Below are 16,671 nucleotides of genomic sequence, written 5' to 3'. Positions count from 1 at the left end.
GGCTTCCAAATTTTTCATGTTTACATTTTGAAAGAATGTAAATATATCAATTAAATAAAGTCAGCTGTAAATACTTAAATTTGACAGTTCAAAAAGCAGAGGTTAAGAGGTACAGGTTATGCTCCCAAGAGATTCTTTACACAAACAAACATTTCAAAATAAAGATAAACAATCTGATTGCAGATATAAAGGTGTTTGTAATGTCATTTGTTATTTATGAAAAGAAACTCAAATAAACCTTAGATTTCCCAAATGCCTCTGTCCTAATCTGATATAGATGCATGAAATAGATTTAACACCCACACACATTAAAAACTAAAAAGTAGAAAATAATTTATAAATAAAAAACTTTTTTGAAACAAAACGTTTTTAAATGCACTAAAAAGTAGAAAATAATTATAAATATGTGGAGAGTATAAATACTTGTAAGATTTAAAACTAAAAACGTGGGGTGCATGCAATTGATAATAATACATTAGTTCAATAGGTGAAGGTAATTGTAAATTATCTATTGCATGCACCCCACGTTTTTCGTTTTAAATCTTACAAGTATTTATACTCTCCACATATTTATAATTATTTTCTACTTTTTAGTGCATTTAAAAACGTTTTGTTTTAAAAAAGTTTTTTATTTATAAATTATATATTTAATTTGGTTGTTGAAAATTGAAACAGTTGATGAAACAATAACAAATATTTGTTTGTTTACGTCGGCAAAATCCAAAAAAAGATAGTAAACTACTTTCGCATAGTACACATCTTTTGCTATAGTAAACAATTAAATGATAGATTTTCACAGGTGATAAACATGTAACGAAAACAGGTCATTTCACAGTAGTGTAGCGAAAAGATTTTTTCCTATACCTACAATTATTTTGTTGATTTAGGAACTCTGTGTGGAACAGAGGTTGTAAAAGAATTGTTCTATTGATTCAACTAATCATTCAAATTCCCTGGTGATTATATTGGTATACATTGATTGAAAAGTAGTAGGTGACCAAAGAAAGTAATAAAGTATAAACCTTTTACATGTCAAATTTAAAGTAAATGGCAGGTATTGCATCAGAATCTAAACTATAATGAAATATTATATAATTAAAAAACACATTCAAGAAAATATTATTAAACATGAACCAATAGCCTAATGATTTCCCCTTGGAAAAATACATGGTTGGACTTGACCAACAATGATTTTGATTCTATCACTATGCAAACCTATCAAAACTATTTCCTCATTTGTGCCCAAACAAGGTCAACTTGAGTGGCCTTATCAGCGAGATAGGTTGACAATATATAATATACTCATGGGATTACATACTGATAACACTCGAGATAATCTTAAGAGGATCTCAGTGCAGTGTTGTTTATCGAAGCAATCGCATAAAATTAACCATGTTCCAAAAGTTCTTGCCTGATGTTTTGGTTCGCTAAGTGCTGCGATGGTGGAACATAATTTGTCTCGTCAAGAGTCGGAAGTACCTGAAGAACCTCTTGCCAGTGGTTTTAGAAGGGAGTCGGATCTCGGGCCGCTTTTGTCGTTTTCCAACCAACGTAATAACCGGCCGCAGCCATGGCGAATGACCAGACTTTTACCTTCGAGGCGGAACTCTACGGGGACGAGTCCTCAAGTGTCCCAACTGACTGCTCCCCCGGAACCTCCGACACCCGAAAGACCTCTTAGGGTGTCTGTGTGTGTCCCTGCAGTTCTTAACAGACCGGTGAGTCCAGATTTGTACACTTATTGGATCAGTCTAATGACATAATAACGTAACACATAAGTGTATATTTTAACAGGGTGTCCACATGCTGGAAAGTCAGGGATAGTCATGGAACAAAATTCTAGTCATTGAAAGTCATGGAAATAGGCAAAAGGTCATGGAAAGTCATGGAAATCCCCAATGATTGATGGATTTGAGGGAACTTTTCAATGATCTAGTCAGCCGTAACCCCGACTATAGTAGCATTTTTCAGGATTTTTCACAAATGTACGACAATTCAATTCATTACAGAGTTGTATTAGTTTATGAGTTTTGAAAAGTGAAGAGAGAGAACTTGGCCAGCTGTGGGGACGGTGGAGGCTGGGTTTTCTTTTTTTTCTTTCCTTATTTTGAATGCCATATTTTAGTAAAATGTATTACCACTCCATTGTTATCTGTTAATACATAAATGACATTCAAGTTTATCCCACCTTACAAACCAAATTTCATCAAAAATTACTCAAGTTATCGTGTTCACGGATACACACATATATATTTGTATAAATCTATGTATGTGTGTTTTTTGTTGTAAAATGTTAATAGTTTAGTAAGAAATGAATGCATTTTCCAAATTTGACCTAAACATGTTCATAAAAAAGCAAACTAACAGTTGACTTATTCTCCATAAGAAAAACATGGGAATTTTAAATTTACAATTTTTTTGAATTTTCTCCATAACTATTAGGCGCACAATAACGCTTCAATATACTAAATTATTCGTTTTTTTAAGCTCTACAAAATGATTTGGAAAGAAATTGTGAAATTTTGGGTTTTTAGGGTCAAAAATTGGAAAAACCTATTTTTACCCCATAAAACCCCCCATAAACCCCTGTTCCCATAGCCAGATCATGCTGGTTCTTGAACTCGTTTGAATAAATATAGGTTTACACCAAATTTCATCAAAATCGGATCATTTTTGCTCGAGTTATCGCGCTAATGGACACATATATGTATATATGAATTTGAACGGATGGTGTTTTTGGCCTCTAGGGACCTCAAAACGAAAAGTAAATCGGTCCCAGGTCCAGGTCTTACCGTGAGTACTACGGTAATAGCTTATTCCCTATATGGGAAATTCGCTTAAATGAACAAAACAAATAAATATGAACAGTTTACAAATAGTTAAATTTTGAGAACATAATAGATTGCATACAGACTTTGACTATTAAAGTATCCAATAGTCAATGGTAGGACTACAGATCAAAGAAAAATAAAGTCAGCCTAAAAGAAAATTAAAATTCAGTTCAGAGTTGAATCATTTTTTTACCATCTTAAATTTAAACCATATGGGAACTTTGTTGGTTGCATTTAGGGTTTTGATGTGGGTTTACTTTGTGAAGGGCTTTAAGGCTATAGCAGCCTTCAAAATGTTGGTTGTGGTGAGCGGCATACAGCAAAAGGGGTTGAACCATTTTCTGGCATTGAAAGGGCTATAGCATACTAAATCATTATCAAAATCATTCCGGCTTTTTATGTTCAGATTATTTTTCCCGTTGTTTTAAGGGGTGTAATAAAAAAATAATAATTTCAAAAAAATGAAAACAATTTCTTGAGATACCATGGATTAGTACAAGCATACACAATTTCATCAAAATCCTGTACACATCCATACACACAGAAATTACTTTGAAAACAACTAGAAAATCATGGTGAAAAAAAAACTTTCTTCATAATATTTATAAGGGAAGAAAGTGAAAATAATAGTTTTTATCAACATCTTTGATAATAAAATAAGATAAACGGTTTTCGGTCAACGCATTGGGCAAAGTGAACTTAAGAATTTTAATCTAGGACCGCATGAATTAAGCAATTTAGATCAAAGAAATAAACTTCACACCAATTTAAACCAAATATCAGGTGCACATTAATACCAGTTTACCCGTAACCTTTATTAACAAATCATGTTGATTTACTGTACATGGTATATATTTTTGTATTTTCATGAAGATGTAGTAAAACATTATTAACTTAAAAAATCAAAACCCTTAGATAACAATTTAATATTAGTTTTTAACACATTTTTAATATTAAAATTAATTGAGCATGTGAAGATATTTGAAATGAAGAATAATTTTATTGATAATTAATATTATTAATATAGGTACTATATTATAATATATTATTTTATTATTATTTTGGAGCAAAACTATTCCACCACAACAAGAGTATCATAGACTAACCAACACAAGACTTCTCATTCCGATTCCATTGTAAATTTTTAAGCTGAAGGTCGTTTTTGTGTCTAGTTCATTTTGGTGACACCGATCACTAGTGTACATGAAAGGAAGAGTTATTGATTAGATCCTTTTATTTGGTTAAACGACGTTTTTAAATGACTGAAATGACAAGAAACAAATTGTATAAACCTGCCGTCTAAGCGAATTTCCATTTGCCTGAAATTATTTAAAATGTATCTATTTAAATCATTATAGTTTTAACGAGTACCTACCTACCTAGGTTTGCTGCTAGAAGGAAAGTAATAAATTGTGCTTTTAAGTAAAATAATTATAGCTTAGTATGAAATCAATTATACTTTTTGTATTTTCATATTTGTGTTTTGAGGCTCAAATATGAGAAAACCCATTTTTCCACCATAACCCCCCCCCTCCCTGATCCCATGTTCCGATAATGCTGGTTCGCGAACTCAACACTCCTCGTCAACTCAAGTTTATCCTGCCTTACACCTTCAAACCAATTTTCATATCGGAGAAAAATTATTCAAGTTATCGCGTTCACGGGAGTTAACTCATTGGTGATGGCCTTGGTCCACGGACATAATATAACAGTTTTAACGAATATTGTTTTTGGCCTCTATAGGGACATCAAATGAAAAAGTATATTGGTCCCGGCTCCAGGTCTTACCGTGCCACCTACGGTAATAGCTATTTCACTATAGGGAAATTCGCTAAAAAGGAGAAAAAAAGGGTACTCATGTTATTTTATATATTATTTATTTATTACTTGGTAGCCCTCATAAGTAAACAAGTTTACAAAAAATTATATATATCGGTCCTGAGCCTAGGTCTTATCATAGATAAAACATTTTACCGCACCACCTACGGTAATAGCTACTTCCCTATAAAAAGGAGAAAAAAGGGTATCTCATGTTGTCTTTAGCTGATCCTTGAGCATGAGAAATCTTTTAAGGGAGTTTTATCAATGCAAGTAATCATCACTGCATTTTGAACAATTTGTTTCGGTTCATGTAGTAATGGTAGTATACAGTAACACTTTGAGTAGTTTATAATCTATTATGCATGCATTCTTACTTTATTATAGGCGAGTTTCTATTTACCTTTTCCTAAAGTACTGTCCAAGTCTTTCATACGTCAATTCAAAACAGCTGTTTTCTAAAACTACAGTCACCACCAGTCAGTGCGACAAGTAAAGTAAGATGTGTTATGTTATGTGAATGTTTTGATCTGGTACTTAAGTGAAATTAAAATTATTAAAAATTACTTTTTCAATATTTTACTATGATTAAGTGTTAAATTAAGAGAATGTCGGCCTTAGATAGGAGAGAAGTTCTTGCAAGGGACTCAGAATATGGATATAACCCTAGCATCGGGTTAAACGGGCAAGTAAGTAAAGCATTTAGAATGATTGGATTAAGTACTGCAGTAAAATTACACCATGCTAGGAGATCATCGTTCTTTGCATTCCAATTCGAAAAATAGAATAGTACAATTATTTATTGTAATTTTCAACATGCACGTTTAATAGCCTATCTGCCGCCTCATAATTTAATATCTTGCACCTGAATTACAATGAACTAGGCACTAGACCTAAGGTAGGATAGTAAAATTTCTGTTACCAAACGTTATTTAAGAGTTCGACTTATTTTAAAGTGAATTGAAGATGTATCATTCCTAGGAATGCTTTATTTTTCAGTTTAAAGAATCCTATCCATAACTAATATTCTTATGGCTCTTACCATGTCACTCCAAACTTACTCAAAAGTTTCAGTCAAGGTTAACTTAAAGGCCTACTTAATAATTGTTATGTGGAAAGCGAAAAGGGACCTCTTGTCGGCGATGCAAAGTTTTCAGTACGACCAATATAAGTAGGCCTACCAGTAATTAAGGTTGAAAATATCGATATTCAGGTTTTTATCGATTGTTATACCCCATTTAAAACAGAGCAGGACAGTAAGTTTATCGGTTAAAATATATAATTGAAAATGTAAAAGGTAGAAATAAATCATTTTGTTGATTAACCCGACTAGATTGGCAGGAAGTGGGAGGTACTGAAACGACTGTTCTTGTGGAAAAGATTTGAGACCAGTGAACATGTGTCTAAATATAATGCTCTCCTAAATTTAAGTCAAATACTGTATACAGTATTCATTTAAACGGTCCGTTTTAACGAGTTTTTAGGACGTCGGTTTAACCGGATAACCCGTTATCCGTACTGGTCTTGGTCCCGAGGAGTCCGGATAAGAGAGAGTCTACCGTACTACAACAAAGTTCAGTTCACTGAGAACAAAATATCTAACAAATTTTGCGGTCCCGACAAGAGGTACCTTTTCTTATCTTATGGAGAAATAACATAGGGCCGACAAGAGGTCCCTTTTCTGAAATGCGATTTTTACGACATGCTACAATAAAACAATTATAATTTCAATTAAAACTAACGTACTGTGAGTTAAGACAAAAATTGGTATTGCCTCCAAAGAGGAGATTATAAGCTTTCTTTTGATACCAAAATCGTTTCTTAATTAAAGAAAAGCAACTTTTGCTATGCGTATTTGAAATTTTCAAAATAGTTTTTCTCAAAATGACCCTTTTCCATAACAAAATTTCAAAGTACGATAGCCTACTATAAATTTAACCAAAAAGTCCTAGATGCTGGGACTTGCTTCCACCAAGTGATTCGGAATTTAATAAGCCTATATATATTTAATAAGGCTATATTCAAATTTAGCCTATAACTCAAAATCAAAAATTTCCGACAAGAGGTCCCTGTTCGCTTTCCACATAAAAATTTGTGATGACATTTTCAGCCTAGATAACTAGTCATATTCTTTATTTTAAATTTATAGTAATATAAACATTGTCTAATTTTTTTCTAGATTATTTGTCACATGTCACTTTTACTGAATTTCATTACTCCAGCCTGGTTTTTAATAAGCCCTAGATGTTATTTTAACTCCATGCCTATTTTAAGTTAAGGCCTATGCTGCTTAACCTTCAAATCATGTACTCGTAGTTCCAAGCGTATACGTATAGGCCTATTTAATTGTAAATGTGTTAAAATCTGTCCATAATGCTTCTCTTTTTTTTAACATTTGTCCGTCCTTAAAATTTAGGCGGTTTAAGGGGAAGGTTTCCTGGGTTCCCCAACCACTTCTTTTAGTTTAGTTTATAAATCAGCTCTCAGCTCTTGTTTCAAAGTTAGGGTGAAGTAGTGGGGATGAAATTTCTTATACTTAAACCGCCTAAATTTTGTGAACATATATATACCAACCTCTACAATAAGTTAAGGTTCTGCAGAGAACCTAAGTTATAATTTTTGTTTGATACATCGTATCGGTAATTTTCACGGGATATAGGCCTAATATTGATTGTATTTAGGCTACCAATTGAAAGAACATTAACATATAAGCCATAGCAATAGGGTCTTTTTAGAAGAATCTTCTACAACAGGGGAAGGAGTTTTTACCTGACCCACTGGTGGGTCGCAGAAACAATTTTGTTGGGTCGAGGAAGAGACCAATCATTAGAAATGTTTTTTACCAGTTAGTTACTTTTAGCGAATTTACCTATAGGGAAGTAGCAATTACTGTGGGTGGCACGGTAAGACCTAGGCCCAGGACCAATTTACTTTTTCATTTTGATGTCCCCATAGGCCAAAAACACCATTCGGTCAAATGTTTATATATATATACGTCCGTAAACGCGATAACTTGAGTAATTTTTGTCCGATTTTGATGAAATTTGGTTTAAAGGTGTAAGGCAGGGTTTTACGGGGTAGAAATTGGTTTTTCTCATTTTTGACCCTCAAAATACAAAATTTCTCTCTAGACCCTTTTAAAGAGCTTAAAAAACAAATAATTTAGTATTATCAAAGTGTTTTATACGGTTATTAGTACGGTAATGGAGAAAATTCCAAAAATTGTAAATTTAAAATTCTTATGTCATTCTTATGGAGAATATTGTAAAATTAGTCAATAGTTAAATTAGTTATAAAAAGTTTTAAATATTTTACTAAAAAATACACTTTATTTACTTTGTAGCAGCAAACCTAGGTAAGTTACTCATTACACCTAACTTAATGTTTTTTAAATAGATTTAATTGAAAATAAATTCAGACAAATGGAAATTTGCTTAGTCGGCGGGGGTATTTTTATTTCATTTCGGGACCAGAACTGTTTAGTGAGGACCAATAGAATAGTACCGAGCGGGTATGGCTATAAATTGAAATATTTTAATAATATTCACAGTTCAATGTAAATAATGTGTCTCTTAGCTAAAAAAAACCTAGGAATTTCAAGTAATTGCTAATGGTGTGGATTTGAACACTTTATTGGGACTGTTTAGGTGTGAATAACACTAAGGGCAATGTCTTCAAAACATGAAAATGTTTTTTTCGGGACCTTTATTTTACAATATTGCCATAACGAGTAAAAGACCAACCAAGCCCATTAGTTTTTTGACCAATCTTGACGACGCGTCGTTAACGTCACGACATGAAGATGTTCATGATGTTACTATGACCAAGAGAGATGATTACGAAGTGACAGAGATCGTTGGAGATGATCAGGTTAGTGCCGCGATTTCGCAATATAATCAAGATGGATTTGTGATAAATGCACGATTTACTTAACAAACTTTAAACATAATTTTATAACTTACCCCTAGCTTTGTAAACTTGAGTTTTATAGTAAAATCAATGGGAAGGATTAATCCAGCTGTACAAATTTACTCGTGTGAGAGGATCTTAATTCTTATCCCTACAGATTAATTTGTATTATTCTGTTTAATTTTAGTTTGTTCAGATGACTGATAATCGCGACGAAACATCTCAACGCAAATTTAAAGAATGCCTGGAAACCTGAGTTGCAATTACTGAATCATTACCTTTTTTAAAAGACTTGATAACAAATGCTTGTTTCTCATGACCACTGCTCTATGATCACAGATAATGGCATTGTGTAGGCTTTCCAACGAGCCTACTCCCACCGCTCTCAGACGACCTGTCGCAGATCAGTGCGGTGCGGAAAATAAATAGTTTTTTTGCTGCACCCTGTATTAAAGCGAAGTGTAAATTAATTTTCTCGAAAAATGAACGGTAGACTAATAAGTTTTTCTTTTGTTACAGCCTGTGGAAGACACAAGCCGTTTGAGGTTGCGAGTTATCAGTGGTCATCAGTTAGCGAAAAAAGATATTTTTGGTGCAAGGTAGGTACAAGTTGTTAACATTCACTCGCTACTATATCCATTATGTCAATACTCTCTGACTACTGATGTGTTTTAGCGAATTTCCCTATAGGGAAGTAGGTGGTACAGTAAGACCTAGGCCCGGGACCGATTTACTTTTTCATTTTGATGTCCCCAGAGGCCAAAAACACCATTCATTCATTCATACATATATGTGTGTGTCCGTAAACACGATAACTTGAGGAATTTTTGTCGGATTTTGATGAAATTTAGATTGAAGGTGTAAGGCGGGATAAACTTGAATGAGTTTGCGAACCAGCATGATCGGACCATGGAAACAGGGTTTTATTAGGTGGTGGGGGGGGGGGGGGGGTTATGGGGTAAAAATTTGTTTTTCTCACCCTCAAAACATAAAATTTCCCAATTTCTCTCTAGACCTTCTTAAAGAGCTTAAAAAACAAATTATTCAGTACGGTATATCAATTTGTTTTTGTACTGTAATTGGTTACGGAGAAAACTCAAAAAATTGTAAATATAAAATTGCCATGTTATTCTTATGAAGAATATTGTAAAAAGTTGTAGTTTACTTGTTTATGGGTATATTTTGATCAAACTTGGCAAATTTATTGATTTTTTACTAAGCTATAATTATTTTACTTAAAAATACACTTTATTACTTTCCTTGTAGCAGTAAACCTAGTTACTCGTTTAACCAAATGTTATTTAAATAGATTAATTTACAATCATTTCAGGCAAATGGAAATTCGCTCAGAAGGCAGGTTTGCTGCGGCGAAGGTGTTTTTGTTTATCATTTGTGCAATGAGTAGCTTTGAAAACCAAAATAAGCGTATAAAACAATGTTTTCTTACAACTACTAGGCTACTATTGTTTAATACATAGGCCTATAGTTTTTGTTACCTAATATTTTTCTCTAGAGATTTTAAATAACCAACTAACCAAAGAGGCTCATTTTCACCTCTTGTAAGTAAATAATCTTAAATATAATAAAACCCAGACAGCACACTTTCTCCTCAGGACATCCCACGGATATTGCGACAGGATATGCAAGATATCCCATAGTGGTCCTATGGTCAACTTGGGATATCACAGGATATCCACAGGAATGCCTAATGTCCCCGCCCGGGGATGTCCTACGGATAAGCTCACACGCATATCCGTGGGACATCCGAGGTCATCCCAGGGTAGTCCTCAGGACATTCTCAGGACATATGGGACTACCATGGGATGTCCCTGGGATAAAGTGTGGTCTGGGCCTGAACATAAAAAACACAAAATAATATACATTTAGTATGAAAAGCTTAATTATAAGTTTAGTAAATTGATTAAACAGTTAATAAACACAAATTTTGAAGAAAAAAACGAGAAAAAAGTTTTTGGCCCTGACGGGTTTTGAACCTGGTACCTTCGCCTTGTGAGCCTCTTACCTTACCTCCTGAGCTATCTGCGCTTGTTGATTATGGGTGTTTTCAAGTGGTTAAAGAGTAGCCGACAGTTGCAATGGTCGCAATACTTAAAATATGTTTGATACTACAGTATAGGCTATATATGATTCTGTTAATCTGTTTAGACCTCAAGTAGTTGAATTGTTTTTCTGGTAGTTGGAGAGGATACTGGTATTTGAATATAGATTATTTAATCACCATTAGATTAGCACTGTAATAATTGATTGTTATATGATTAAAATTAGTTTTTTGTTGTTTTATTAATTTAAAGCTAGAATTAAATTCACATTTCACACAACTATGATAGAACTCTAGTTTTCCTGAACTCAGTGGTAGTAATATGTCAGTAAAGTAAAGTCAACCCTTGCTAGCCATAGTATTAACAAGACATATTTTCAATCTGGGAAACCTTAAACTTTTAAAATAAATTATAAAACCTCAACATTTTAATGCGTGGGAATCTTATTTTTAGAGAAAAAACAGACCAAAATTATTTGTTAAATAATGAAGACGGCCCAATTATAAATTCGGAATTACTGAAAATAATTACATCAAGAACAACACTGTAACATATCCAAAATTCAAAAGATTAATTTTTCTAATATTATTTTTTATTTTTCCAATATCCTTTAAATCATCTGTTTTAACTTTGTTTAAAATTAATTTATTAAGTAAATATTTACTCTTTGTACTAGTGTAAACACAGCCTGAAGATGGAAACCAAGTTTCTGAAAGCACTAGTGAAAAAAAACAAATTATTATATATTGGCCTTGTTGAACATTTAAATTTAGATATACTGTACATTTCATCAGTGATAGTATTTTTTTTTCTTCAGTTTGTTACCGGGACATTACGGGACATTACAGGATATCCAGTGGATTTTGTACATGTCCCGGGATGTCATGGGACATTCTGGGATATCCTATGGCATTCGTACATATCCCGGGACTTTACAGGATATCCTGAGGTTAACTTACAAATCCCGGGACATTACGGTATATTGTAGGATATCCTGTGGATTTCGTACTTGTCCCGGGATTTTGCGGGATATCCTTAGGATAGCGCACATATCCCGAGACATTCTCAGGACATATGGGACTACTATGGGATGTCCCTGGGATAAAGTGTGCTGTCTGGGTAGTGAATAAAACAAAATATTTTATATTGGCCTTGTTGAACATTTAAATTTAGATATACATTTCATCAGTGGTAGTAGTTTTTTTTTCTTCAGTTTGTTACCGGGACATTATGGGACATTACAGGATATCCAGTGGATTTTGTACATGTCCCGGGATGTCATGGGACATATTGGGATATCCTATGGCATTCGTACATATCCCGGGACTTTACAGGATATCCTGAGGTTAACTTACAACTCCCGGGACATTACGGTATATTGTAGGATATCCTGTGTATTTCGTACTCGTCCTGGGATTTTGCGGGATATCCTGAGGCTAGCGTACATATCCCGAGACATTCTCAGGACATATGGGACTACTATGGGATGTCCCTAGGATAAAGTGTGCTGTCTGGGAAGGTGAGAAGGTTTTTTTAATTTCTTGATTATACTCAACCACTTTTGACGGATTTTTATGATTTTGTGTTAAAAGAAAGATAATTTTGAAAGGAAGGGGATGTTGAATCAATTATTTCAGTTTGGGGTTTTAGTTTTTCAGAAATTAAGTCTTAATATTTTATATGTCTCAGCCGTAGCCGATTGTACATACATATACAATAAACACCCAAAACAATCTCATTGGCTACCGGTATCTATTGTTAAATTGAAATGTTGTTTGAGTTAGGTGTGCAAAATAGTAGACCTATAATAATATTGATAACTGTTTAATGTCACCGACGTTTACAAAGTTACTTTAGTTTTACCATTGAAAGTTTACAGAATTCAAGGTCACGTGCTTTGGGTGCTAAATAACTTAGTCCCAAGGTTGTACAGTACTGGCAACAACAAAGACGACCTCTCACTTATAATGTCATTCTTTCATCCTTATTGAAAATAAACATTAATATGGCTGCAAGTTGAATTAATTCTCTTTGTTGTAGGCTGTAGTCATCATCGAACATTGCTTATAAATATTAGGCTAATGAAAAGGTCGTGCACCGTAGTGCATTAAACATGTATATTTTATGGTTAGTTAAGAGATTAAATAATCTGAAAATAATGGGGAATGCTAAGTTTTTAATTTTAGTTATATTAATTGTATTTAGTTCTCTTAGTTTGGTGAGGGAAATAAAACGAGAATGGCCTAGCTAAAGGTTCTTTGAATATCACTAAACAATAGACATTCATTTATTATTCATTCACCTGTTTGCACATTGAATATTTTCATTATACAGTGTGTAAATTAAGTATTGAAACAAATCTGTATTTTTAAAACCGAAACAGATAGAGATATTCTGTTTCTTGCAATAATTGTAAACAAAGGTTCCGCAATTTTTTACATCAAAAATATTTTTTTACCCCCCTAACAGGGTAGTGGGTAGGGGGTAACTAATTTTTTCAAATAGCAACCCCTATTGAGTGAGATATTCACCTCGGAATTGCGTCATTGTGTTTCTTTTGACAAACCCTTTAAAATGAGGGTCACTCAATAGGGGTTGCTATTTTAAAAAAATAAGTCACCCTCTACCCCCTACCCTGTAAGGGGGGTTAAAAAATATTTTTGATGTAAAAAATTGCGGGACCTTTGTTTACAACTATTACCACAAACAGAATATTTCTATCTATTTCGGTTTTAAAAATACAGATTTGTTTCAATACTTAATTTACACACTGTATATCAAAGACTAGCTGCTTTACCTGTTTTTTGCAGCAGGGTAGGACTCTGTAAGGAATTATTTAACATTTAAATCTACTACAGAAAGCAGACATACCACCATTGATCATAGGAACAAAAGTCGACTGGACCACTTTCTAAAATTTGTTTCTATAATTCACCTGTACTTTTGTTGCATAGGCCTACTCAACTTTACCTGCTGAATTCTTACAAACTTACAATGTGGTATTTTTCAGTGACCCTTATGTGCGGATTGATCTAAATACTGTCAATGGGGATGAAACAATTGATTCTGTACTTACCAAAACCAAGAAAAAGGTAAGATTGCTATTTTGACTGTAATAAAGTGTGCAACAATCCTGTGATTCTAAGTTTGGTTGAAATTACAATGTGAGTATGACAATAGCAGTCATAGTTTTACTGTAGTTTTCTTGTGTTAGTGATTGTGTATGTTGCAGTTTATTTAATAATACTAAAGTACTTCCAAATATTGTGTAGCAAGTGTGATTGGGCTTGCTGTCTATAGTACACTCCCGAATATCCAAGGCCTGGTTATGCAAAAGTTATCCAAGGTTGTTTTATGACTAAATATATATATTTTTGATGGAAACCAATAATTAGGCCTAGATTATTTAGTTTAAAATTTACATTCAAGTGTAACTTAAATCAAGTCCTTGGTCTTTGTTGAAATTGTCTGTCTGTTGTTAACCCTACAGTAGCAGTGGCCAATGTTAGAAGTGGGGAATGGCCAACCCATTTTGGCGATTTTGCAGACCATTTTTTGAAAATTCGTAAAAATTCAACCGTACAAGTAAACCTAGCCAACCTCATATTCATTTTGTTCGGAAAGAACAGGAGAATCTAGAAATAGTAATATCATAATGATTTAGACAGTGTATTTTATCGGTAAAGTGAAAAAAATAAAAAAAATGATTTTTTTTTTGAAATTTCAAAAGCGGCCTCTGCATTTTTTTTCTACGGATTTTTTTATGGGAAATTCATTATATACATTTTGTAGACAATCTAATTCCCTACATAGAAATATATAACATGTTAGGAAAATATTTTTTTTTATAAGTTTTTGGGGCGAAATATAATGACAAACGGAGAACCGAAAAAATTGAAAACCGTACAGTGTTAGTTTATGTTGTAAAAAGTTCTATAATATATGTGTATACTAATAATGATATATACATGTTTGTAAAGCTAATGAAGTAAGGAATCAAAAAAAGTCATAAAGTTTATGGTAAAAATAATTTTTTACCTATAAACATACGTATATAAAATAATGTTTTTATATTTTAGCGATTTCTCGAGAAAAAAATTCACAGTACTTAGTATACAACTTTTGTACCAAATTTGTTTACTTCAAACCAACATAATAATCTTGTAGTGTATTCAATTACCTACATAAAAATGTATAACATGTTAGGCCTAGAAATATTTTTTTTTTGTAGGTACGTAATAGGGACATAATAATACAATAACCGCAAAACCGCAAATAAGTGTAAACTATAGCCTACAGTGTTTGCTTGTGTTGTGAAACATTATGTAGGCTGATGATATGTAGCCTACATATTTGTAAAGCTAATGAAGTAAGGAATCCAAAAAAGTCATAAGTATGATGGTAAAAAGTTATTTTCACCTATGATTATGTATCAATTTGAGAACGTTTTGAATTTTTTGCGCATTTCCAGAAAATGGAGTGTACAGTATTTAGTAGCCTATATAATTTTTTTACCAAATTTTTTACACCCAAACCAATATAAACATGTTGTAGTGTATTCATTTAACTTTATAAAAATGTATAACACCTTGGTTAAATCATTATATAGCATATATAGCACCTCTGAATGTCAGAATCGTCATTTTTGAACATGATGCTAACAAAATACAGTAGTAGGCCTATTTAGTATAGGCTATAACTTTTTTACACAATTTTTTACCCCCAAACAATTATAAACATGTTGTAGTGTATTCATTTACCTTTATAAAAATGTATAACACCTTGGGTATATCATTATATAGGTACAACAATCTCTGAATGTCAGAATCGTCATTTTAGGACATGATGCTAACAAAATACAACCTTTTATGAACACTATTTCACACAATTCAGTAATATTTATGCATGAAGATTACTGTTATACACACACACAACACTTCACTAACACTAACACTACGAAACTAATAACATATTTAGTAATAAATCGCGGATAAAACTATTACGGCAAGAACACAAACAAACAATGGCAATACAAGACAGCTGACAGACTGTAGCAGTAATGACTCACTTGTCGTCTACATGCGAGCATACAGAAATAACCCTGAGTGCAGGGCTGCCACTCTCTGAATCTAAATTTCTTCCTCTTCAAAATGATATACTATATGACTACCTAGTAATAATAACTTTCACTGTATATAATTCGTATTTTCCATACTGTCACCAGACGACTGTTGGCCATTTGTTAGAAATTTCGAAAACAGCTGTTTTCATAAAATCGTACCGATTGTGCAATCAATATTTAGTTATAAATATCACTACCACAATGAAGATAAAATCAATGGCTATCCAGTGGTACCACCCGCAATATCCCAAGACGAAAATTACCCGAGCAGGGTAATGCCAAACAAGACGTGTTTTGCCAGTTCCCAAGTGTCGGCTGCAAAAGTCGTACCGCGCCAAAATTTCATTTGATTTCTAATCGTCGTTACATTGTTATATACCTGCTACAGGGTTTGTTTATGTAATCAAATGAAAGTTCAGAATGTGATCTTTCGAATGGTATATATATTATTCTCATCTGAGTTGATTGTAAGTGTTTTTTTTACCGTTAAAAAAATTTTGGCCCATACCGTCACCAGACGACATTGGCCATTCTAAGCATCAACGTCATACCGTCACCAGGCGACGGTTGGCCACTGCTAGGGTTAAAACATGTACCGGGTGTCCCACAAAGAGGTCCCTATTTTTGAATTGATATGACAGACGTATAGAGCGCGCTACAGACTTTAAATTCTACAGTCGTGACTAACATATATGTAAAGGTGTTGCCCCCGAGTCTAGATTAATTCCGACTGATCCAAGCAAAATGGCGGAAAAAACAAACAAAATCAGCAATCATATTTTATGGGTAAACCTACTGTTATTTAGAATAGGAACAACTACAGCTGTTTAGACTATTTTAAATCTATCAGCTGACTGCGTGTATCCACAACAATGAATATATTTGGTAATAAACATTAGCATTTGTTATTAAGTTGCGTTGTAAAGTGTAT

The 16,671-nt window shown here is 33.2% G+C and overlaps 1 protein-coding gene across 4 annotated transcripts in view; it reads left to right on the top strand.

Moving 5' to 3' along the window:
* Positions 1–1,316: 1,316 nt before the first annotated feature.
* The window catches only part of LOC128996251 (E3 ubiquitin-protein ligase Nedd-4-like), a 45,617-nt gene continuing 30,262 nt past the window's right edge, over positions 1,317–16,671 (top strand). For 2 of the 4 annotated variants that reach the window (XM_054421433.1, XM_054421430.1), the window contains exons 1-3: positions 1,318–1,718; positions 9,078–9,157; positions 13,629–13,710. In XM_054421433.1, coding sequence (XP_054277408.1) covers positions 1,440–1,718; positions 9,078–9,157; positions 13,629–13,710 — 441 coding nt within the window. In that variant the 5' untranslated portion in view covers positions 1,318–1,439. Of the gene's footprint in view, positions 1,719–5,131; positions 5,339–9,077; positions 9,158–13,628; positions 13,711–16,671 lie in introns of those variants that run through there. The other 2 variants (XM_054421432.1, XM_054421434.1) reach the window with 2 other exon arrangements.

Source organism: Macrosteles quadrilineatus, unplaced genomic scaffold (assembly GCF_028750875.1).
Source record: "Macrosteles quadrilineatus isolate MER2022 unplaced genomic scaffold, UCM_ALF_1.0 Scaffold_6__1_contigs__length_79288215, whole genome shotgun sequence".
NCBI classification, from domain to species: Eukaryota; Metazoa; Arthropoda; class Insecta; order Hemiptera; family Cicadellidae; genus Macrosteles; species Macrosteles quadrilineatus.
The sequence above is the reverse complement of the archived record's forward strand: the minus strand, read 5'-3'. Positions and strand labels throughout refer to the sequence as shown.